This window comes from Coffea arabica, chromosome 3c (assembly GCF_036785885.1).
Source record: "Coffea arabica cultivar ET-39 chromosome 3c, Coffea Arabica ET-39 HiFi, whole genome shotgun sequence".
NCBI classification, from domain to species: Eukaryota; Viridiplantae; Streptophyta; class Magnoliopsida; order Gentianales; family Rubiaceae; genus Coffea; species Coffea arabica.
The window spans coordinates 10,199,597-10,224,776 of record NC_092314.1 but is presented as its reverse complement, the minus strand read 5'-3'; the positions used below and the strand labels follow the sequence as shown (position 1 = coordinate 10,224,776).

Below are 25,180 nucleotides of genomic sequence, written 5' to 3'. Positions count from 1 at the left end.
CTAGAAGTAGAAAGAATGTCATGGATGACGCAAGAATAATTGGCACTTTCACTAATTTAATCTTATTGAATTAAAATTTGTACTATAAGTTGGGCATGTGAATTCCGGCCAAAGCTCAATAAGCTACCGTCTTCTTCAATACTCCTACTTTGACTTCTGAGTTCTACCGGCCCACGAGGCACCTTCAGATTTCATGCATTATGGCTTCAGCTGACAGCTCTTGACAATGGCCCTACAATTTTCGATCTTGTCATGTACTGTTAGAATTTGACTACATGAATTCGATTGAGCTTGAGGTCAAATGACATCTTTGAAAAAATTGCTTTTTTTTTTTTGTTTGCATTTGCACTTGTACCCGTATACTTCGGATTTGGGATAGGAATGGTCGCAGGAACCAAACGTAAGGTTAATGGCTAAAATTTGGTCCAAAAAAAATGAGGTTTAAATTTTATTTTATACATTATTTTTAACATCATATATGAGATGTATAAATTTTTTTTATAACTATACGTTATGCAAAGTAAGTTTTATTATGTATAAATTAAATTACATCTTGTGTAAAATACACAAATCGATTCGAACGATTTTTCTGTTGACTGTTCTCGCCCCAAATCCAATTTCATCCGAGGTTGCAGCATGATTAAGTGTCCATTTCACTGTCCTAAATTTTTTTTTCTTTTCTTTTCGGTTCTTCCATTTTAATTCTACGTAGCATGTCGGGCCCACGTATAGGAGGTTAGTATGGGCAGGAGTGTATTTTTTTTTTTGTAATAAAAGGGACTATATATTAAACAAACTTAAGTTATAGGTATAAAATGAGGGAAATAAATTCCCTTAAGATCTGCATCTATTAGACTTCTCAAAGATAAGGAATACTTTTATAGCATACAAAATTCACGTCTTGTTGAGCACCCAGTTTTGCCAATCTGTCAGCACACTAGTTTGCTTCTCGATAAGCATGTCTAAGTGTGACTTTCGGCAGGACAGAGATCAGGAACCTACAATCAGAGATAATTGAAACATACTCATGAGTTGAGGTATCTACAGATTTAAGCAAGTGTAGAGCAGTTTTAGCATCAACTTCTAATTCAACATTTTGAGGTATGGGCAGGAGTGTATGGTGCACTAGCTTTATTGTGAGCTGTTCATATCGCACAACTTACTATTGATAAACGTTGCCGTGTCATTTCCTTTTTTAGTCAAAAGGAGAAACCATATATTACAAAAGAAAAAAAAAAGAGAAAAGGGTAAAAATTGAGAGTCGAACAAGAGTCTTCACACTCGACTAATTAATGTCCTTACAAGTAATATTTTTAAAACTCAGATTGAAGAGTGAATCGAAAGAGTTTTCAGTTCACAAGTTGACTAGTTTGATCGGTTCAAAGTTTTAATCATTTCTTATTTATTTTAGTATTTTTAAAAATAAAATTGAAATATTTATTTTAAAGAATAAAAAATTAGTGAAATTCAATTGAACCGTCCAGTTTTTACTGGTCCAACCAATTCTCAATCTGATTTTATCAATTCAATTGAATTTTTCAATCAATCACTAAATCAAATTGAGATCATGGTTAATCGATTCGGACCGATCGTCAAAATATTACTTACAAGTTACGTTATATGTCAAAAACTCTTATAATATAATTTCATATCTTACACATGTAAATTGGATGACATATTCTGTAATTATGATCCATAGGACAAATATATGCGTAAAACTAATTCTTTAAGTGGCACATAAGGGCGATATATAGCCTTATACATGTAGTAAAAAAGAATTTTTAAAAGATGAGAGATAATATATAGGGTTAGCTTTGGATTTAAGTTATAAATAACAAATTTTCTCTTCATAGACATAAATTCAATAATTGAATCAAATTATATTAAATTTTATATGTCATTTATCTTTCACATTCGTTGCTTTAAAACTCGTTGCCTCGTTGCTTTACAACGTGCATGTGAAATCTTGCTACTGCTCAATAAGCAGCCATCTCCTTCTATATCCCTACTTTGACTTCTGATTTCTACCGCCCCACGAGGCTTCAGATTTGATGCTATTGGCTTCAGCTGACAGCTCTTGACAATGGCCCTACAATTTTGGATCTTGTCGTCTACTGTTAGAATTTGATTGAGCTTGAGGTCAACTGACATCTTTGAAAAAGGATACCTTTATGGTGGGAACGGGTTGACCGTGCCTATGGTAGGAAGGCCTCCAGAGGCCGACACGTGTTGCATGTGGATGGATTGCAGACGGAGACGTTTAGCCGTGGAATCGCGCGTGGAGATGCAACGTTAACATGTTGTCCGCTGCTGCAAGTTAAAAGCAGAGGTTCGTACAGCCGTTTGCGTTTTCCAACGCAGTTTGGTGGGCCGGGGCAGTGTAATTGCAACTCAGAACCACTGCTCATTTATACATTTGCAAATCTACCCGTTAGCAAGGGGAAAATGCTGCCAAGGCCCTGGGCAAAAAATTATGCGTAAAGAACGAACCGAAGTTTGAACAAATAATAAATGTAAACCGCGCATGCGAGCGGGATAATAACTTGGAAGAAGGAAAAGCAGAGGAGAGGTATCCGTACTACTCCCTCCATCGTACTTTGATAGTCCAATTTTGCTCTTGCGTCTGTCCCAAATTCTAGTACATTTTTCAATTGAATTGAAAAACTTAGTTGTATTTAAATTTTTGTAAAATAGCCTTATTAAATGTAAGTTGTTGTTACTATATACCCACTTTATATAATGAGAGTTGATTCATTTTTTACCATTAATTGAAGTTTCCATAAAGTTGTAATGTAATTAATGTGATGGTATTTTAGGAAAAAAGTTACTTAAATTGATTGTTCGAACAAAATTAACTGCTTTTTGTTAGACCGTGCGAAAAACAAATTTGAACAGTCAATGTGGGACGGAGGGTGTAGTTTCGAGACAACGGCTCCAAACACTACCTTTATGGTAGGAAACCTTTGAGCAATCGTAACGTAGGCAGACCCGTAACAGGTGTATTTGTAAAATGAGGAGTTGACGGTCTGTTATCTTGCAGTGGTAACACCCGTGCAGATAAACAAAACAAGACGTATGCGGATGCAGGCCTTTTTCCCCTCCAATTGCTGCGTTTAATGTGCAGTGTTTCCCCACTGCTTTAATACATTTTTAAAAATTGTGAAACTATAGTTTTGTAATAAAATTAATAATAACATACTAACAACAAATACCCATGACATAAATATACTAAGCAATTACAAAAATATTTATGATTATGCACATGTAGTTTAGAATTTGCTCCCAAACACCGTGGAACTAAATTTTTCATTAAATTTCAAGACAGTACGGAAAAAAGACTGATTAATGAAAATACGATGTTAAAAAATTTTGAATTCACCGTCAGAAAACATGAATTGGTGGGCAATACCAAAAAGCAGGGTACTTTAATCATATAATGAAGCAAAGTCATAAATTTGAAGGCAAAGTTTTCATTAATAAAAATGCCAGCTCTTCACCGCTTTGTTATCAGGCGTCCGATGTATGAGGAAAGTGGCAATAATTAATGTGGTAATTTATTCGGTTTATATAAGTTTTAAAATTCTTTTTGAATTTCGACAAAAAAGAAATGAAAACTGTGTAAGACAAAGCACAAAAGTCAATTTGATTGGTGTGTTAGGGGAAAGAATAGCAGATATGTAATGTACCTGTATTTCACATTCAAAATACTGAAGTGATGTTTGTGAAAAACACCGTAAAAAACATGTAATTAAAATGGAACCAATTTTGATTATTTAAAATACCAAATATGTGAATGTGTTTTAACTGATATCCATTGATATGCTAAAGCATCGGCATCCCACGAAATACCAGCACCTTAACACCCATTTTTTCCATAAACAAATTTATTGATGACATAAAATAAAACTATACCCATTTTCCAATAAATGGGTATTTCAAACCCAGTGTATTATTGGAAAAGGGTTTTATTTCTATTTTATTCAATAAATAAATTTGTTTATGGGAAAATGGATAGTATGTTGTTGTAATACATAAAGCCATAAAGAGGTGGGGTTGTATTCGAAAACAAGTACATTAAAATTTAATCGGGTTAAACAAGTTGTATTCGGAATAAGGGGTTTTAAAGAGATGAAATTTGATGAAAAATGATACTTTACGATATCAATGAATAACAGTTGAAACACATTCACAGACTTGGTATTTGAAATCACAGTATTCATTATTTAAAATACCAAATTTGGGAAAGTATTTTAACTGGTATCCAATGGTTTCGTAAAATAATATTTTTGGTGAAATAACAGTTGTTGAACAGCTCTTTTGCCACAAACAAAATAATTTATCGGAATAAAAAAATCCGTCATCTAATAAAACACCAGCTCTTTATGGCTTTTATGTATTACAAGAACAGAGAACCCATTTTTCCATAAAACAGCAGCTTTTTATGGCTTTTATGTATTACAAGAACAGAGTACTTTTTTTTTACATAAAAAAAGTTATTTAATGGATGAAATAAAAAAAACCCATTTTGTAAGACAAAGCACAAAAGTCAATTTGATTGGTGTGTTAAGGGAAAGAATAGCAGATATGTAATGTTGCTGTATTTCACGTTCAAAATACTGCATTGATGTTTGTGAAAAACACCGTAAAAAACATGTAATTAAAATGGAACCAATTTTGATTATTTAAAATACCTAATATGTGAATGTGTTTTAACTGATATCCATTGATATGCTAAAGCATCGTCATCCCACGAAATACCAGCACCTTAACACCCATTTTTTCCATAAACAAATTTATTGATGACATAAAATAAAACTATACCCATTTTCCAATAAATGGGTATTTCTTTGAAATACCCAGTGTATTATTGGAAAACGATTTTATTTCTATTTTAGCCAATAAATAAATTTGTTTATGGGAAAATGGATAGTCTGTTATTGTAATAGATAAAGCCATAAAGAGGTGGGGTTGTATTCGAAAACAAGTACATTAAAATTTAATCGGGTTAAAGAAGTTGTATTCGGAATAATGGGTTTTAAAGAGATGAAATTTGATGAAAAAATGATACTTTACGATATCAATGAATAACAGTTGAAACACATTCATAGACTTGGTATTTGAAATCACAGTATTCATTATTTAAAATACCAAATTTGGGAAAGTATTTGAACTGGTATCCAATGGTTTCGTAAAATAATATTTTTGGTGAAATAGCAGTTGTTGAACAGCTCTTTTGCCACAAACAAAATAATTTATCGGAATAAAAAAATCCGCCATGCAATAAAACACCAGCTCTTTATGGATTTTATGTATTACAAGAACAGAGTACCCATTTTCCCATAAAACAGCAGCTTTTTATGGCTTATGTATTACAAGAACAGAGTACTTTTTTTTTCATAAAAAAAGTTATTTAATGGATGAAATAAAAAAAAAACCCATTTTGTAAGACAAACCACAAAAGTCAATTTGATTGGTGTGTTAGGGGAAAGAATATGAGATATGTAATGTACCTGTATTTCATGTTCAAAATACTGCAGTGATGTTTGTCAAAAACACTGTAAAAAACATGTAATTAAAATGGAACCAATTTTGATTATTTAAAATACCTAATATGTGAATGTGTTTTAACTGATATCCATTGATATGCTAAAGCATCGTTATCCCACGAAATACCAGCACCTTAACACCCATTTTTTCCATAAACAAATTTATTGATGACATAAAATAAAACTATACCCATTTTCCAATAAATGGGTATTTCAAAGAAATACCCAGTGTATTATTGGAAAAGGGTTTTATTTCTATTTTATCCAATAAATAAATTTATTTATGGGAAAATGGATAGTATGTTGTTGTAATAGATAAAGCCATAAAGAGGTGGGGTTGTATTCGAAAACAAGTACATTAAAATTTAATCGGGTTAAAGAAGTTGTATTCGGCATAATGGGTTTTAAAGAGATGAAATTTGATGAAAAAATGATACTTTACGATATCAATGAATAACAGTTGAAACACATTCACAGACTTGGTATTTGAAATCACAGTATTCATTTTTTAAAATACCAAATTTGGGAAAGTATTTGAACTGGTATCCAATGGTTTCGTAAAATAATATTTTTGGTGAAATAGCAGTTGTTGAACAGCTCTTTTGCCACAAACAAAATAATTTATCGGAATAAAAAAATCCGTCATGCAATAAAACACTAGCTCTTTATGGATTTTATGTATTACAAGAACAGAGTACCCATTTTCCCATAAAACAGCAGCTTTGTATGGCTTTTATCTATTACAAGAACAGAGTACCCATTTTCCCATAAAACAGCAGTTTTTTAAGGCTTTTATGTATTACAACAACAGAGTACTTTTTTTTTTACATAAAAAAAAGTTATTTAATGGATGAAATAAAAAAAACCCATTTTGGAATAAAACAGCAGTTATTTATTTGAAATACCTATTTATTGGATAACGGATATAATTTTGTTTGTATGCGATAAAGATAATTTATGTATGAAGAAATGGTTGTTAAATAGCTTGTATTTGATGGAAAAATGATACTTTACGATACCGATGGATAACAGTTAAAACACATTCACAGATTTGGTATGTTTAATCATAGTCTTGATTATTTAAAATACGAAATTTGGGAATATATTGTAATTGTTATCCATTGGTATCGTAAAATTTCAAATTTCATGAAATACTAGCTCTTGAACAGCTATTTTCCATAAATAAATAATTAAAATCGGATAAAAAAAATAAATCCGTTGTCCAATAAAACAGGAGCTCTTTATGGGTTTCCTCTATTACAAAAACAGAGTACCCATTTTCCCCTAAAACGGCAGCTGTTTATGGGTTTTATGTATTATAACAACAGAGTACCCATATTTCCATAAATAAATGTATTTATTGGAAGAAACAAAATTAACCCATTTTTGAATAAAACAGCAGTTATTTATTTGAAATAGCTATTTATTGGAAAAGGGGTATAATTTTGTTTGTATCCGATAAAGATAATTTTGTTATGAAGAAATGGTTGTTAAAGAGCTGGTATTTGATGGAAAAATGATACTGTATGATATCGATGGATAACAGTTACAACACATTCATAGATTTGATATTTTAAAAAAAGGAAAATTGTGGAAAACGTTAGTCATATTTTGCAAATTAACTTTTTTCGTCCCTCGCTCTTAAAAATGTAATTTTAAATCGCTTACAAAATTACATCGGTCAAATTTGGTACGTACTAAATTCTCGGAGTAGTTTTTTGATCGGAATTGAACCCGCAACGCACGTGGTCATGTTTTATATAAAATTGGTCAAAGCAAATTTGATATAATTCGATTCATAATTGCTGACATTTCTTAAAATTTATTGATCATGTGTGTCATTAGTTTTATTTTTTAAATCAGTGTATATATGAATTTAATTTCACTTGAATAGTGGAATACCATGTGAAATGAAATACACATATAGCACACACTGTTCGTATTGTGAGAGTGAAATGAAATAGACGTATACATCAGTTAAAAAAAATTGATACTTTTTCACTTATATTCCTTTTGTTGCACTAAAAATTTGAATATAAAGAAGATTTTGAATCCAAAATATTAGCAAGTGTTTATATCGAATTAAATTTGGTTAGAAAAAGTAAACAAAAGCAAAGCATGACAAAAACAAATGAGTGATGGGCACTTTCAAATTTTAACACAATCACAACGAAAGTAATTGAAGTGTTGGTTAGTGTAAATTTGTAAGCGAGGGAAAAATACACGCAAGCGAACTGGCGGACGAAAAAATTCATCCTCGAAAATGCGATGAACATTTTGAACGATTTATGCTTTAAATGAAAATGATTGGATCTGTTTGAATTATATGTTTTTGAGGGCGTTTTGCAAAAGTAGCACTGTAGCATTTGGAACGTGCGATGCGAGTACTGTACATATACGGTATTGTTTCCCTTTTAGACCGATCATCTTCACAGTTGTGGTTTCGAATTAAAAATTTTCATTGGTTTTCAGAGTAAATTCTTGTTATAGGTTACATTCGCGTACGTCAATTTCGCCGTAAACGGTAATATGTTGTTAAACCTAATGTTATTGTCATTTTGTCCTACTAATAAAATAAGTTATGAAAATAGATAAATTATGAAGGGAAGGCACAATTAGCTGGTGGTTTATTGAATAATGGATTAGTTTTAGCCAATAACTATATTTGTTTTTGACAAATGGGTACTCTATTGTATGGATGCTGGAAAGCCTTTTAAGAGCTACTGTTTTATTGGTGTTGAAATTGGTTTACGTTTATTTTATGGGGAAAAAATTATGTATGCAAAAAAAGGTACTGTGTTGTTATAATGGAGGAAAGTCATAAAGAGGTAGTATTTTGTTGAACAATTTATTTATTTTGAATTTAGTATGAACGTGAATACGATGAAATCTATTTTCTGGTAAAGGACACGTAATAAGATTTAAACTTGCATTAATGTATATGTTAAAAAAATGAGACAAGTGCTGTAACAACTAATACAATAATATGAATAACACATTTGGTATAACAAATTTACTATACTGTGAAATGTTATGTTGGTGGGCAGATAGTGGCAGGAATGTAAGGTGCAAGCAGTAAAAAGAATGACATGCATATGTAATTTAAAAGTAAATGTAACACTTTGTGATCCGAATACCCGGTCGTTATTGGAAGCCGGAGTTGAATAATGCAATGCCATATTTGAAGCGAACTGCCGACGCCATCGCCAAGAACCGGGTACCATATAATTGGAACAAAGGAAAGACCCGGACGGGAAACAGGCGGGAAACCTTTGCAGTAAATGGAGGAAAAATTAAAAGACGGTATGCAACTGGCGGGAAAAGCGATGACAGCTGGCACGGGCTCACACCGTGCTGGCCAAAAACGCGTGGTGGGGGTCAGGTTTCTTCTAAAAGAAGCATTGACGTAAGGAGTGTGCAGTCCAATTACACCGTCTTTGACTTCATCCCTCCAACCGGACACAAAACAGTGCAATTGTTGTTGCAGAGGTCCTCTTGTTGTGCACCGTTCTTTGCTTTGTTGGAAGCCCAGTAAACATGTAAATATTTGAAGTTTTTAGAATAGTTGCTTGCATATTTTGATTTTCACTTTTCACGCATGTGTACATGCTTACCATAAGCGCTGTAAATAGTTGTAGTAAATGCTGATACACAAATCAATGGTGATCACCATAAATGAGGGGGAATTTACAGCCACCACAGTTGTCCGGCTTAACCACAATAAAGACATGCAGTAATCATGTAGGTAAACCGCGCCTTCTTTCATGCCTAAAGTTTTGTGTGTGAGAAACGGTCACGGTAAAGTTGGAAATGGTTAACAGTACCATGCGGCAACTACTTTATCGTTTGTTGGTAGCACAGGGCCAGTCGCGGGCCACGAAAACTTTGTTATTTGTTTATTGGTCCGGATAGGTATTGAACAACAAAATTTTGGATTGTGCACAGGCGACGACAAAAGTAGGACATATAAATGTATATATAAAGCCATAGACACACGTATATATATATATGTATGTGCATATAATATATGGGTTCGAAAGCAACAGTGAGAGCAGCAAAACTGTTTTCAAGCCACATCACTAACTTAGCAGGCAACCCATAAACCAGACCCCTGCATATATTATTTGGTACGGTCGTTCTTCTGGGGTTTGCTGTGTAGGGGAAGCAAATGTTTGTGGATGTGGAGGCGTTGTGTTCGTTAGACCATATTTTTCCAATTGCGGCTTGCATCTCATGGATGTTGTCCAGCGGTGCAACCGTAAAACGCAGGGACGACGAAGATGGGACTATGGACTGGAAGGTGCTCCTGTCACTTTACTCCAGTTCATCCACAACTCCAATACCTTGCACAGAGGGGGAAAATTGCGCAGCTACTGTCGCAGGTGGCGCTGCTTTGTCAACGGATCTTGCCTACTTGTTGAGATGTAGTCCGATGGGGGGAATTTCAAGCAACCGCAGTACTCGTTCGTCACAGGGCCAACGTAGTGCAAGGCTGGCACTGAAGGTGAGTGAAGGTTCAAAAAAGGCCCCACTGTTTGCAGTTTATGCATAAGTTTACAAAAGAAGCATATGTCGCCAGTTTGCATTTACTAATTTCGTGAGTCTTGGATTGTTGCAGGGATGTACGTTGACTAGTCCAACAAACATGCTGAATGTGAAGGAAATGATTGATTGGCTGACAAGGGAGCAGAGAGAAGTTGTATGTGGCTGTGGTTTCACAGGTATTCTTGAACTTATGCCGTTAACGCTGGATCCATAAATGTTGTCCTGGATTATTAACAGTTTCAACACCGAAATTGGTTGTGTGAGTGTTGAGGGCCACATTGTGCCAGTCACCGCATCAGATGTTGCGGCATGTTTTGGCCTCCCGCAAGGCAGCAGGGACATATGCAATGGTCTACGTACCACAGGCATTAGTGCAGCAGTTGAAGAGCTGCTCCACATCCCAGTTACAGAAGGATGCATTCTGAAGTGCATCGAAGCCTTCAGAATCTGGAAACGTGCGACACAGAATTTAGGGTTAAATTCTTTGTACTTTTGATGTACTACCTGCTGTGCCCTGGGGAAAGTGACACTTTCTATAGGGAGTTTGCGCTGTTTGTTGTGCGTGCTGGCGAATTGGCAGAGTATGACTGGAGCGCATTTGTATTTGATAAGGTCGTGTTTGGGGCGAGGACAGCACAAGCTTTAGCAGTCCGTGAGGTGTCCAGATGTGTGATGTTTCTTGTGGTGAGTGGTACGACTTATGTCGGCGTCATGAACTATATTCCACCATGGGAATTGCTGAAGCACTTCCCAAAAGAAGTAGTACTAAAAAATTTAAATAAATTGGGGAAGTAATGATTAAAACTGATGCGTCCATGTTTGTAGATAACGTACTTTGGCCGGTTTGATTTGGGAGATGATCGTTTGCAGTGCAATGACGATGGTGGAATCCCATGGATTAGGCGGTGGCGGCAGGCTGACATTGATGCCGGCATCTCAAGGTTGAAGTCTGCGGGCTGCATTCACGGCCAGACGAATTACCCTATAAGCAGACGCTATATTTGTTTTTGTGGGTTAATAAGTTTGGAGGTATTGGGTTAGAGTTATGCAACTGTTATCTTAATCCACCGTGTGGCGAGGGATGAATTTGATTTGTGACAGGTAAATGTGACTGTGAAAACACATCGTGAACGTGGAAAATGTTCACGCCCGGTTGAACCTCCTTCGTCAGTTGACCGTAGACTCAGTCTTCTTGAGAAAAGCAACGACGAGTTGAAAGCGCACCTAATAGCTGTAAGGGAAACGATGAGCAGCATGGGGCGGTCGTTGGATTTGGTGAGGGAAGCATTAGTGAGAGGGGACGAAAGGACTTGTGTAACAGATGACCACACTACAGTTCTGGGCCGACGCAGAGATGATGCGCACCTCCTCCCACCAAAGGGTGCCGACACCAGCCGCGGGCGTGCCAACCGAGATGCGAATCTGGCCAAAATGAAGGCGAGTTCGGTTGTTCAGGTGTCGTCGTCCGGTGGCGGATACCAACCTTAGTATGCAGATGTGCAGGACTCTGGACATAGGCTGAACCCTTTACACATTCGGGATTCCGACAGTGGCCAATCAAATGATGTAACCACCCCGATAAAAGATACTAATGTGCAGGTGAGCAGACGTAAGAAACCTCGGTGCATGAAAGCACTGTGGCCCTCATCAGCTGCACCAAGTGATGCAATTCCCCTGGTTCCTATTGCGTCGAGGGAGAACTCTCAAATGTCGTCCACAGCATCAAAAAAACTTGGGCCCGGTGTAATGAAGAAGTGTAAAGGTTTGAAAAGGTCAGCAAGCTGCAAGCTGAAAGGCAAGCTACAGACATCAGCGCGGCGTCGACAAAAGGTGGCTGTTGTATAGTGTCCTGTGCGTGCTTACGTTAGTGTCCTTGACATGTATCCAAATTCCTTATCCCCCTCGGTGTAAAGCATAAGTATGATGTGCAAGCAGTTGTCTGTGTGACAAATGACGTTCATTTTGCTAATAGCTTCATAATGTGTAGGGTAAGTTTCGTGGCGTGAGTCCACCCTCGCAACCAGACACTTCAGCGCTTAACCAAATATTCAACGCAGGAGTGAGTGATGGGTATTTGTATGTGTACATTTGTTTGTCGACTAAATGCTTTACAGTAACCCCTGTCTTACTTGTTCTCGTCTCCAACGCTGTCATGTGGCGATCCAATGGTAGGACAACAATGGAGTGGACTGCGGATACTTACCACTTCACACATTTGTCCAAGTTGTTGACTTCATCTTCCACAACCGGCATATGCAAAGGTACTATTATTTTTTTGATATACCGTTGTTTTCATACATACACATGCTCACGGGTTCGCATTGTAAGATGCAGTGAAACGCTGCTCCTCATGTTGGGTCAGATTGCATGTCGAGAGCATCTAATGAGTCTTTCTCCTGGAATTTGGATAAGTTCGGAGGTATCACGGTGATTACAAGCACTTCGGTGCTTCGAATAAATTGCACCCACTACGTCTGCATTTTACTAAAAATCTAAATTATATCACTACTGCTGTGCTTCGGGTCATCAACTGTTATGCTGCTTGGCTAACTTGTCGATTTCGGCGACTCAACCCATTTGCCACGGCAGCAACATGGTTTCTCCCTGCGGTTGTTTAGGTACGCATATGCCGATTTTTGGGCTGTGTTACCATAAGTTTGGTTATACGGACCGCAAGTCTTGAATATATGCATTAAAAAATTTTCGGTTTACTTTACCACGAAGTTGATGTTCGTCTTCAACTTCCGTTACACCCAAGTAATCCTTCCCCAACACATTCATTTGCGCACTCAATTGTTGTCCACGTACGGGTGGACGAAGTCAGGCTTCACGTGTGCATATTATGCATGTGTGCGTATCATTTACTGAGAATTTGTTGCGCTGAATAGCACCTGATTTTGTCGACCAATGTGGCTGCCGAGACAGTGTACACTGACTACCTGACGAACGCCTCGTTTGGCGGACCTGTGTATGCCTGCAGGAAGGTATGCGTATGCCATTTGTTGTGTTTGTTGGATGGTTGTTGAGTTACAGCAGACTTGAGACTTTTCCGCATGCAATTTGTGTGCATGGTGTAATCAGGACATGTTTTGTTTGTTGCTGCAGATTTGTGTCCCAATGAACCATCGTTGTGAGCATTGATTCCTGTGCATCATAGACATGACCGCCTCGAAACTGTTTATAGACGACAGTTTGCCGGATGAACAACAAACTGCTGGGCGTGAGGCGATTACAAGAGTAGTGGTTAGTTTGTCAGCAGTCATCCACTCACCCATCACAAAGTAGTATTGTTTCACATTTACGTGTACCTCTTCAGTGTCATGGAAACTATACGGGCCTACTTTTGTCTGACAACATAAGTCCTGTGTTTGTCCAACTAATGTAATCTGTATACATGTTTGTTTATAAGGCAGCAGATAAGATGGTAATCCCTTTTTGTTGGTTTGACTCCATGTAGGTGTACAGAATTCATGAGGCTCTGTTGTTTGGTTTTGGACCACGATACAAGCAGAACATATGCCAGTTTCCCCTTGAAAGTGCATCGTGGTGCCCTCGGCAAACCAACACGTTACGGCTCTATCCTTATACTTCATATCCTTTCTCAGTCCAACATCCCTAACCCATTCCTTACTCTGTTTCAGGTTTGACTGCGGACTATACGTGATGAAGTTCATGGAGCACATTTATGAGCTTCGCCCGGGATTGGATTTTCAGGTTTCACCCAACAATAATTGCGCCTTATACAAATGTCTCATAGGCTGCCTTTTATAAACGGTAACACAGTATTGTTGTCAACGCAGTTGATGTCCAGCCAGGAGCGGTTGAAGATAGCCGTCAACATGTTTCTGTCAGAATGCAACGCAACAATGAGGGAGGTGGTGCTGCGCGGCGTCCCGGGGTTCAATCATCTTCTTCGTGTTGCACTTCCCGAGCCACCAATATGAATGGCCGCATTTTGGTTTACCTGGGAATGTATGTAGGGGGTCTAGTAATTTTGTGGTTCTTATATCTTACAGGCACTGTGTGGTCAATGTATTTGGAGACAATGTGTAAAAGTGGTAGTTCTGCGTCTGGTTTCAGCGCAAATGCCTGACCTTAAGCGGCAGGGTTGAATGTGTTCGCCGTAGTATTGGTGATTATAATGTTGGCAAAACATATCTATATTTTGAATTGGAATTGCATTACTATGTAAATGTCACCTTATGTGTCATTGTATTTCTTCTTATCTGTGACTTTTTTTGAACTGTTAGGCGTGCGTATCCGATATTCATGAAAGGTAAGTGGGTGGTTTATACAGGTAACGGCCGCTAAATATGTACAAGTAAATCACCGCTAAGGAGCGGGTGGTTTGTGCAATATGTTGCATGAGTAGCATAAAGATCAGGTAAGGTATGTTATGGTAAATGGTGGAGTTCGTGCAGCAAAGCTGGTAATTGGCAGTGTTTAGTTGTAATGGCCACTCAATATGAAAAACTATTGCAAGTGTGGGGGAATGCCTTAAATGCGGTGCTGCTTCCATTTTTCTGTCCAACCAAAAATGGTGCTTTGCCCGATTTTCAAAAAATTTATGGTGCTTTGTGGCTTCGATATTCAGTTCGCCGGTTTCTTATAATGCAGGCTAGTCATAAGCAGCTGGTGTTTTATTGGAGAAAAGAATTTTTTGATAAACATTATTTCGGAGAAGTGAATATGCATTTGTCAAAAAAATCTGCACAATTTTTTGGCAGTGGAAAGAAAGCTATAAATGTGCCGGTGCTTTATTGGAAAACACCGATTTTTGTTCTGCTTCCACCGCTCTGTGTTGTTTTTTTCAAAACAACGGACCTTGAAACCTGTTGTGCAGGATGAAGGATGTATAGAGCTGGTGATTTATTCGTAAAACTCCTTTTTTTTTTCGAACGTCGTTTTGTCCCATATGCGAATATGTACATCACTAAAAAATGGCCACCCTTTCGTTCTCAATTGTGGAAAATAACAAGTTGAATTTTTAGTTCCAATTTGTGTACGCTAATTGACTTACTTCGGTACGGAAAATCTGGTACACTGTTGTGATGACGTAGCACACCCACACACGTCGTTTATTTATATTGCAAAACCGGTTTAGCACAATAAGTTTTACATTCCAGAAATTCATATTCAAGGAGATATGGTTGTATGTTGTTGTCACGGACGAAAGCTCTGAAAAGATGGGTTATTTTGTTCATAACGGGTTAATTTTTATGTTATCTGATGAATAAAATGATTATTTAAGGCACAATCGGCTACTGTTGACTGTATAATGACAAGCCCTAACCTGCTGCTCCTTTATTCAGCAACGGATTGAACTACAATTGATCCGGTAATTAGCTTTATATTGGAGGCAAAAGTAGTGTGTCAGCTTAATGGACAAAAGCCATAAATAGCTGGCTTTTTATGGTCACCGGCTTTATTTGCATTTTATCCGATCAATACATCTGTTTCGCAGCCACATAGGGTACTATGTGGCTGTAATGGAGGCAAACCATACACAACTGGTGACCTATAAATGAACGACGGGTAAATTATTTGTAAATCTCAAAAGTAAATTTGCATTTACGCAGAAGGGTCTCTTCCAAAGCCACTTGCAGATAGTGCAGAAATGTATATCCATAATAAATATGGATGAATATTGAGTGTCACTATAGGTCAAATCAAACAAGCAGTATTCCTATCTCTTGATGACCTTTGTCATAAACGAAAGGTTATTCGAGAATATGTGAAGGAGATGTTTGTCTAGACCAAGCTTGCAAAAAGCCAGAATTGATAATGAAAGGTAAATATCATGCTTGTACTCCATCCAGAAGAAAGAAAGGATTCAGAAGATTCAACAAGTTTAAAAGCTTTACCAAAACATAGAAGAAATTTCCAAGAAAATCGTTGACAAAGAAATGGAGATATTTTAGACGAAAGTCTAAAAGGTTCAGAGCCACAAAAGGTTATGATGGACGAAGGCAATGAAAAGCTCGTCGTTTAGGCATAAGTGAGCATTTATATACCAACACGTTAGATACGGGCTAAAGTACCTAATTACATTGTCAGCATTTATATACGAACACTAAAATGAAACGGTTAATTAATTTTTGCAAAGATAGTAAAATGTTGTTCGCTAAAAAAATGTGTCTACATTGCATGTCCACACATTCACACTTACACAGCAATTTGAGGTAAGGCATCACAAATTGGTCCAATTTTTTCATCGCAAGTGCAGCCTTCACATGTACTCTCCACTGCGTCAAGTTCATTCGGACCCCAACCTGTTTTCCTCTTATGTTGGCTGGCACAACAAATGGGCCTTTTGCCTAGAACCAAAGAATTTTGAACCCAAATCATCTTCAGAATCCTTCGCAAATTGTCGCGCCATTCTTTAACTCTCTGTCTCTGAGCTGCTGATTTCTTCATGCCGCTAAGCATAGCCATACCTTTGTGCTTTAATTCCTCCCCACCAAAGACGAAAATAACTGCCAACGCATAGGCAGCTTCGTCATGGCCTGCTTTTGCAGCTTCTTCGACGCGTTGCAATGCTGATTCAACATTCTTACCTCTAAAATAATTAACCTATGGAGTTCAAGGTTGAAAGAACACTGTTACGTCAAACTGATTAAAATATGTAGCAGACAATGACAATTAATAACTGCATGGGGAACATTAGACAGCACATAAGGTTAAGAAAACTGTTCAGCACAACCCAACCTGAATTCCCACAGTTACCAATTATGGCATACGACTAAGGGTTTTTAGCAACAAAAGGGCAGTGGTAGTGTTCGTGCACGGTTGGTTCTTTGTATTTCCCTTCGGTACGACGTGTAGGGGTGACCAAAATTCGGTTCATACCGAATTCATAGCACAAAAAAAATTTAATTTGGTAATTTAAAACCGGGTATTTGGTCATTTGGTACCAAAACGGTATTTACCGAATTCACCGAATTTTAATATGGTATGAAATATGTAATGAAATTAAGAATTTGTTAATAACCGATTTCAAATTCATTTTTAAACAATTGGTTTACTATTACTATATATTAGTAATATATTCTTATATTATATACATAAATGGTATTAATAATAGTTAGTATATGGGTATTATGATGTACTTATGATAATAATAATATATAATAATATAGAATATATTATTTTCATATTTGTTAATTGTTACATGACTATAATAATACACAAATTTAGAAAAATACATAACATTTTATAATACATATTATTTTACACATGAGTACAAATACATAATAATTAATAATTATAGGTATAATACATAACTATATTTAGTATAACTATACTACTTATTATTTTAATTACGCTGCAAACTGCAATTTAAGGATTCAACAATTTTTTTCATATTAAATGAATTCGGTTAACCCGAATACATTATCATTTTCGAATTCAAATTCAGAATTCAATGATTTCGGATATCTCCAATTGGATTTTGAAATCGATTTAAATTTATATAAGTCTAATAACTGAATTTACCGAATTCATATACCCAATTTACCGAATGTACACCGTCTGCTGCTCCGTTTCCCCTAATTACATTTGCATACACTATTTCATTTCTCTGGTGACAATCAGTCAACCAACTATTTTGTTTCTAGTTATTACGCTGCAAACACACTGAAATTGTCCTAATGGTGACCTCCAATTCTAATGTCCCACACTAAATTCTTCATTCGTAGCGTGAATAGAAAAAGTAGTTTGATGTTCAAAATGTGCAGGAAACCAGATGCTTACCACCCCTTTTCGATACAATGCTTCAGGATTTTTGCATCATCTACACTTCTTCACGAACATTGAAACTTTAGGATTTTTACGCCATGGAACGATGTCAAACTTTGCCAGCGACACACGTTGATAAACACGGTTATCTTCCGCAACATCCGCAAACCTCTTGCAACTAAAAGATAAAAATCAGGAAAGAACAAACGCAAAACAGAGTGACATGTACAAATTACTAAATGCCGCAAGTTTGTATCTTGAATAGCTGAATGTACCATAGCTTTGTCCGGAAAAGATCAGTTGATGAATAAGCTGCGACGCGTGCAAGAACCTCGGATACCAGCTCTCTGGGAAGGGAGGCGAAGGAGATTTTCGTCTGCAAATTCTGGGCGTTGGCCATTTGTGGTTGCCTCCTTTTGCTGCCTGCAGACAATCCCCGAAATGTCAAGAGATAATGTGAACATTTACCACCCGCTGCTTTCTTATCAAACCAAATGATGACCGGTGAGGTGTAATATCAAAATTTTCGCATGCATGTGTATAACAGGCTAATTTCTTGGCTTGCATGACGTAAAGTTAGAAAATATTGTGCAAGTTATACAGCGTCGTAGTCATTTTCTAGCCTTCACAATTTAGTAGAATGGTTTCCAAATCGGAAGAACCTCAATACTTTGGAATACCATATGAAACAGTTATGTTTCTGTTATGCGCATAAGTTAACCAAAATTAAGACAGAAAAAATATAACAGTCAAACGCATTGCATGATGCGGGGGAGTGGGGAAAGCACAACTGCAATAGTTGAACTGTAGGGCAAATTTTGACAAAAACCGTATTGTTTTTCCCCCACCGTACACACTGTTGCACCGCAGTTGTGTGGACCCAGTCGTCGGAGGAAACTGAACCTGCGCGAATGCAAAAATGGTGATTTCTGGTCAACACCGAATACAAAACGCAAATGGTAAATCATTCATCGGAAACCCTTTCGAACAACACATGCATGTAAGTGTGGCATGGGCAAATATTAAAGAAACGAAACCGTTGAGCGATAGGAATACAGACCACAGTTGTGAAGACGACTTATATGTAAAACGTTGACAAACAAGCAAAGCATGCTACAAATGAATAACTTAGGAGGATGAGCGGGTACCTGGTGTCGATCGGCAAACGATTTGCAGATGCAGTACCGTGACTTTAGGAGGCGAGAAACTATCCGATGAAGGTGACGCAGACACTTAAGGGTTGGTTGCGTGATAGAGCCGTTATTTGGCACGTTTTGCACTGTCATCTTGTCCTAATTTTGGCTATTCATGGTGCTAAGAAAGGGGATTTCACTCATATTTGACATTTGCGTGAATTGTAGGTGGTTAGCATTAAAAAGATATCGCGGGGAAAAATTTCCAAAAGACTTGTCGTCCCAGAGCGTGACCACGCCTTGAAAGGTGGACGAAACCGAAAGACGGACCGTGGTCCATGTGGACCAGGCGCATGGGATCAAAACTCAAAGGGGGAAATGGCTTTTGCAGATTGATTTGCACCAGACGTTTCTTGGCTTTTGGACTCCTTGGAATTGCGGCGGCTATAAAGAGAAAAAGGACAAAGCAAGATGGATCATCAACTTTTTAGGCTTAGCTTTTATTCTCCTTTTCTGCTCCTTGTCAGACGCTTGCTCCTGCTCTTTTCTCTTGACTTTTGTTCCGCCTGCGGCAAGCGGCTAGCGGCCAGACATTAGAGATTCTCGCGGATTGCATCTGGGCTCCGTAGAACGGAGACCCTTTTTACTTTTTGCTTTTGACTCTTCAAAATTCCGTCAGATTACTCTTGCGCTTTTCCAATTCTTCGGCAATCAATTGAATGTATTCAATTAATTTACGCGGGATTGACACGATGAGGAGCGCTAATTTCCTCCTCTATCCAAAGGGTGACGCAAGGGCGCGGTCCATAATATCTGTGAGATCTAATCGAATCTTTATTATTTTTCCCAATTTATTGCTATTCGTGTGTTTCCTGAATTAATTGTTCATGGGTATTTGATTAATTGAATATCAGCGGCGGGGTATTTGATTTAATTTAATATCCTACTGCCACGTTAATTAAATAGAATCCGTAATTGTTCATTTAATTGACACCCCGTGGCGACCACCATAATTGGCTTTATGATGGGGAAACGCAAGATCTAATTTAAATAAACCATCTTAGCGTGTTTATTGGTTAGGGTTGGGTTCTTCTAGCTTTAATGCAATTGGATAATTAAATTCCTACGGTCGTACCTAGGGTTGTTATCTGGTTAGGGAAGCAGTCAATGGTCGTACCTTGACTGTCGAAAAGGTAAGGAAGAGCTGGTTGTCAGAGCTTATTGATAGCTATAACCAACCTAGTGATAAATGGAGGAAATATCTTTGCATCGATGATCATTTAATTAGACCGTGCCTGAGCAGTTAATCCTTTGGGTGGAATCTTATTAATTGCTATTTTTAGTGACTTGTGCTTTGTGAGTTGGTTTTGAATTTAGTTCGCTTTGTTTTTATTTTACTTTTATTTTATTTATTTCTCTCCCATTGAAAATCCCCCAATTTTGCTCTGCTGATTTGGAAAGAAATAATTTCCTACCTGCTCCCTGTGGAATCGATCCTACTTGCCATTGTACGCAAAATTAGTATTTTTATAGACGAATCCGGTATATCGGATCAAGCAAACTCTTCGGGAACAGGGTGAATCAAGTAACCCATTGCACACCTAGGGTCCCTGCTCCAGTACTTGGATTTGTTCTATAATTATTTAATTGAGGTGGTAATTAGGACTTTTTAGTAGTTATTATTGCACAAGTTCGGCACCTGTCAATTTTTGACGCCGTTGCCGGGGAGCTGGCGTTTGGATTATTTGTTTCTTTTCAAATTCAATTTTTATTTTTATTTTTATTTTATTCTATTCTTCTTGATACTTTTGCTAGTTTATGCCCCGTTCTTCTCGTACAGGTGAATTGATATACGACGCGGAGGTTGAGAAGGCAGCGCGTAAGCGGAGGCAAGAGACCAAGAGACGAAAACAAGGGCACTTAATTGCTACAAACGAGTCAGCGGAAGACGAAGTAAGCATGGCCAACAACCAAACATTGAGGGAGCTGGCTGCCCCGGAGCTGACTCACCAGCCCTTATGCATCACATTCCCCACTTTGGCTGAGAATACTGCTTTTGAACTGAAGTCGGGGTTGATTCACCTCCTACCTTCTTTCCATGGTCTATCTGGTGAAGAACCCCACAAGCACGTCAAGGAGTTCGAGGTAGTATGCTCTAGTATGAAACCTCCTGGGGTCACTGAAGAGCAAATTAGACTGAGAGCCTTCCCGTTTTCTCTCAAAGATGCAGCTAAAAATTGGCTGTACTACCTACCAGCAGGTAGTATTACCACATGGGCGCAGCTGAAAAAGAAATTCTTAGAAAAATTCTTCCCTGCATCCCGGGCTGCGAGTTTGAGGAAAGAAATCTGCGGTATTAAACAACATCCTGGTGAGTCCTTGTATGAATACTGGGACAGGTTTAACAAGTTGTGCACTAGATGCCCGCAGCATCAAATTAGTGAACAACTGTTAATCCAGTACTTCTATGAAGGGCTCCAACCAACAGATAGGAGTATCATTGATGCTGCGAGTGGGGGAGCACTAGCGAACAAGACACCGAGGGAAGCGTGGGAGCTCATCGAAGCCATGGCAGAGAACTCCCAGCAATTTGGCTTCCGTGAGAGCAACCCTCGCCGTAAAGTCAATGAGGTAGAGATTTCATCCCTACAGCAGCAAATGTCAGAATTGACATCGGTTGTTAGGCAACTAGCCATGAGAGAAACACCGCGAGCAAAGGTGTGTGGGATCTGTACTAGCATGGGCCACTGCACGGACACGTGCCTCATTTTGCAAGAGGACGGGGCGGAGCAGGTGAACATGGCTGGAGGCGTGCCCGCGCCTCGTAGGCAGTATGATCCATACTCCAACACGTACAATTCGGGTTGGAGAGATCATCCCAATTTCAGCTATGGGAACAGGCAACAAAATTCATTTCCGAATCGTCCACCAGGATTTCAGCAACCGTGGCAACCGAAATCACAACCATCATCCTCCAACACAGGGAGTTCCTTGGAGGATATTGTCAAGAGTCTGGCTACGACTACCGCCCAGATTCAGCAAGAGACTAGACAGTTCCAGCAGGAGACCAGGTCATTGACCACAAATATGGCTCAACTCCAGCAAGAAACTACAGATTTAACCATGAGCACCAACCAGTTCCAGCAGGACACAAAATCAGGCATGAAAGATATGGAGACTCGAATAAGCCAGATGGCAACTGCCATAAATCGCTTGGAGTCCCATGCTTATGGAAAGTTACCTTCACAACCCGAAATAAACCCCAGGAATGTAAGTGCCATGACCCTGAGGAGTGGCAAGACACTGGAAGGGCCGAAAGAGGGAAATTCAAAAAGCAAGAGTGAGGAGGAGATAGAGAAGGAAATTGAAGAGGAAGGGCGTATTCGCAAGGATCCTGAGGTAACCTTCACTTCTCCGCCCACTATTAAATCTAACTTACCTCCTTTTCCTTGCAGGCTGGAGAAGACAAAAAAGGTAGAGAAGGAAAAAGAGCTTTTGGATGTGTTCCGAAAGGTGGAAATTAACATCCCTTTACTGGATGCAATCAAGCAGATACCGAAATATGCTAAATTTCTCAAAGATCTGTGCACCCATAAGAGGAAACTGAGAGGGGATGAGAGAGTAGCAGTGGGAGAGAATGTGTCAGCAATGCTCCAAAGAAAACTCCCACCCAAGTGTGGAGATCCAGGTATATTCGCGATCCCCTGTAAGATAGGGAATACACCGATTAGGAAAGCAATGTTAGATTTAGGGGCGTCAATCAATGTGATGCCAAAGACTATTTTTGCTTCTCTAAATCTTGGGCCACTTAAAGAAACAGCCATCATAATCCAACTAGCTGACAGCACAAATGCATATCCAGAGGGGCTAGTTGAGGATGTCTTGGTTCAGGTAAATGAATTGGTTTTTCCTGCAGATTTTTATATCTTGGACATGGGAGATGAGAAATCATTAAGCCCATCACCTATCTTGTTAGGTAGACCATTTCTTAGCACTGCCAGGGCTAAGATAGATGTGAATGAGGGTACTTTGTCAATGGAATTTGATGGTGAAACTGTGAATTTCAATATTTTTGAGGCGATGAAGTACGCAGAAGAATCTAACTCGGTCTTTGCTTTGAGTGTTATTGAGTCTTTTGTGCAGGAAATTTTCGAATTAGATGGCGAAGACGCTTTGGAAGTGGCTCTAGCCAAGCACTTGGAGTTGGGTGTAACTCATGATGTGGACCTAAGGGGAGATTTGCTCCATGCAGTGGAAGCCTTACACTCACTTCCACCCGTATCCCCAAGGTATGAGCTTACTTCTCTTTTTGTGCTAGAGGCTCAAACGAAACTGCTTCCTTCAGTTGTGCAGGCACCAGATTTAGAATTAAAGCCTCTGCCAAAGCATCTTAAGTACGCATTCCTAGGAGACCGGGAGACACTACCGGTAATCATCTCTGCGCACCTGTCTCCAAGTCAAGAAGACAAACTAGTGCGGGTCTTGAGGGAGCATAAGGAGGCAATTGGGTGGAGTATAGCAGATATTAAGGGAATAAGTCCATCCTTATGTATGCACCGAATTCGGCTCGAGAAAGATGCGAAGCCAGTAAGACAGGCTCAAAGGAGGTTGAACCCCCTGATGATTGTGAAAAAGGAGATACTCAAGCTTCTAGAGGTGGGGATCATTTTTGCTATCTCGGATAGCCCATGGGTGAGTCCTGTCCAGGTAGTCCCGAAAAAGACGGGAGTGACCGTGGAGGAGAACCAGGAAGGTGATATGGTCCCGGTCAGGAAAGCTACTGGCTGGCGTCAGTGCATCGACTACAGGAAGCTAAATGCCGTGACAAAAAAGGACCATTTCTCCCTCTCCTTTATTGATCAGATGGTAGAACGATTGGCAGGTCGTGTTTACTATTGTTTCTTGGATGGTTTTTCAGGTTACTTTCAGATCGCGATCGCACTAGAAGACCAGGAGAAAACTACCTTCACATGCCCATTTGGCACGTTTGCCTACCGCCGGATGCCTTTCGGACTCTGCAATGCTCCAGCGACCTTTCAAAGGTGCATGGTAAGTATTTTCTCCGAGTATGTAGAGAAAATAATTGAGGTATTCATGGATGATTTCAGTGTGTATGGGGACAGTTTTGATGAATGCTTGGAAAATCTGGCTTTAATTCTGAAAAGGTGCATAGAGACGAATTTGGTACTTAATTGGGAAAAGTGTCACTTTATGGTAGATCATGGCATTGTCTTAGGACACGTTGTGTCGGCTAAGGGCATAGAGGTAGATAAAGCTAAGATAGACCTTATTTCTGCTCTACCTTACCCCGTATGTGTAGGGGAAGTGCGTTCGTTTTTGGGCCATGCAGGTTTTTACAGGAGATTTATCAGAGACTTTTCGAAGATCGGAGCACCCCTGTTCAAACTACTGCAGAAAGACGTGCCGTTTGATTTCACAAGTGAATGTAAGGTGGCGTTTGATAAATTGAAGGAGTCACTGACATCGCCGCCTGTCATTCAACCCCCAGATTGGAGCCTTCCGTTTGAAATTATGTGCGACGCAAGTGACTATGCCGTGGGGGCCGTGTTGGGACAACGAATTGGAAGAGTGCCACACGCGATCTACTACGCATCGAGAGCCTTAAGTGGAGCCCAACTTAATTACTCCACGACGGAGAAGGAATTACTAGTTGTTGTTTTTGCACTAGAGAAATTTAGGTCATATTTATTGGGTGCAAAAGTAATTGTTTTCTCTGACCATGCAGCCTTGAGGTACCTGTTGGCGAAAAAGGATGCCAAACCGCGGCTCATTAGATGGATCCTGCTCCTGCAGGAGTTCGACTTAGAGATTAAGGATAAGAGTGGAGCCGAGAATTTGGTGGCTGACCATTTGAGCCGGTTGCTCACGAATCAAGAAGATCTACCGTTGAGGGAGTCATTCCCTGAGGAGCAACTTCTGGCCATTGATTCGTCGGCACCATGGTATGCCGATATTGTAAATTTCTTGGTAGCAAGTCAATTACCTACAGGTTGGTCAAAAGCTAGAAGGGATAAGCTAAAGAGTGATGCCAAACATTACCTTTGGGATGACCCATACCTATGGAGGCAATGTTCAGACCAGGTGATAAGAAGGTGTGTAAGTGCAGGTGAGTTTCACTCTATTTTGGCTTTCAGTCACTCGTTTGCATGTGGTGGGTATTTTGGTCCAAAGCGGACGGCTCGTAAAGTGTTAGAAAGT

General features: G+C 38.7%; 1 protein-coding gene and 1 non-coding gene across 2 annotated transcripts; both read right to left on the bottom strand.

The window, feature by feature from the left end:
• Positions 1-16,256: 16,256 nt before the first annotated feature.
• On the bottom strand, positions 16,257-18,228 carry LOC113735547 (putative F-box protein At1g67623). Its single transcript, XM_027262545.2, has 3 exons — positions 18,104-18,228; positions 17,902-18,006; positions 16,257-16,650 (listed from the first exon to the last, which is right to left on the bottom strand). Exons 1-3 carry the CDS (start codon positions 18,226-18,228, stop codon positions 16,257-16,259), a joined length of 624 nt encoding a protein of 207 aa, XP_027118346.1.
• A 3,064-nt stretch (positions 18,229-21,292) lies between these two features.
• LOC113736149 (small nucleolar RNA R71) lies at positions 21,293-21,399 on the bottom strand. The gene has a single exon (XR_003459639.1). It is a non-coding gene; the product is annotated as a small nucleolar RNA R71 (small nucleolar RNA).
• Positions 21,400-25,180: the final 3,781 nt, after the last annotated feature.

Coding starts and splice junctions, on each gene's coding strand:
- LOC113735547 (XM_027262545.2), bottom strand. CDS start 18,228: ATGGCCAACGCCCAGAATTTGCAGACGAAAATCTCCTTCGCCTCCCTT. Junction 18,007..18,103: donor CTTTTCCGGACAAAGCTATG/GTACATTCAGCT, acceptor TTTATCTTTTAG/TTGCAAGAGGTTTGCGGATG. Junction 16,651..17,901: donor AAAAATCCTAAAGTTTCAAT/GTTCGTGAAGAA, acceptor TAATTATTTTAG/AGGTAAGAATGTTGAATCAG.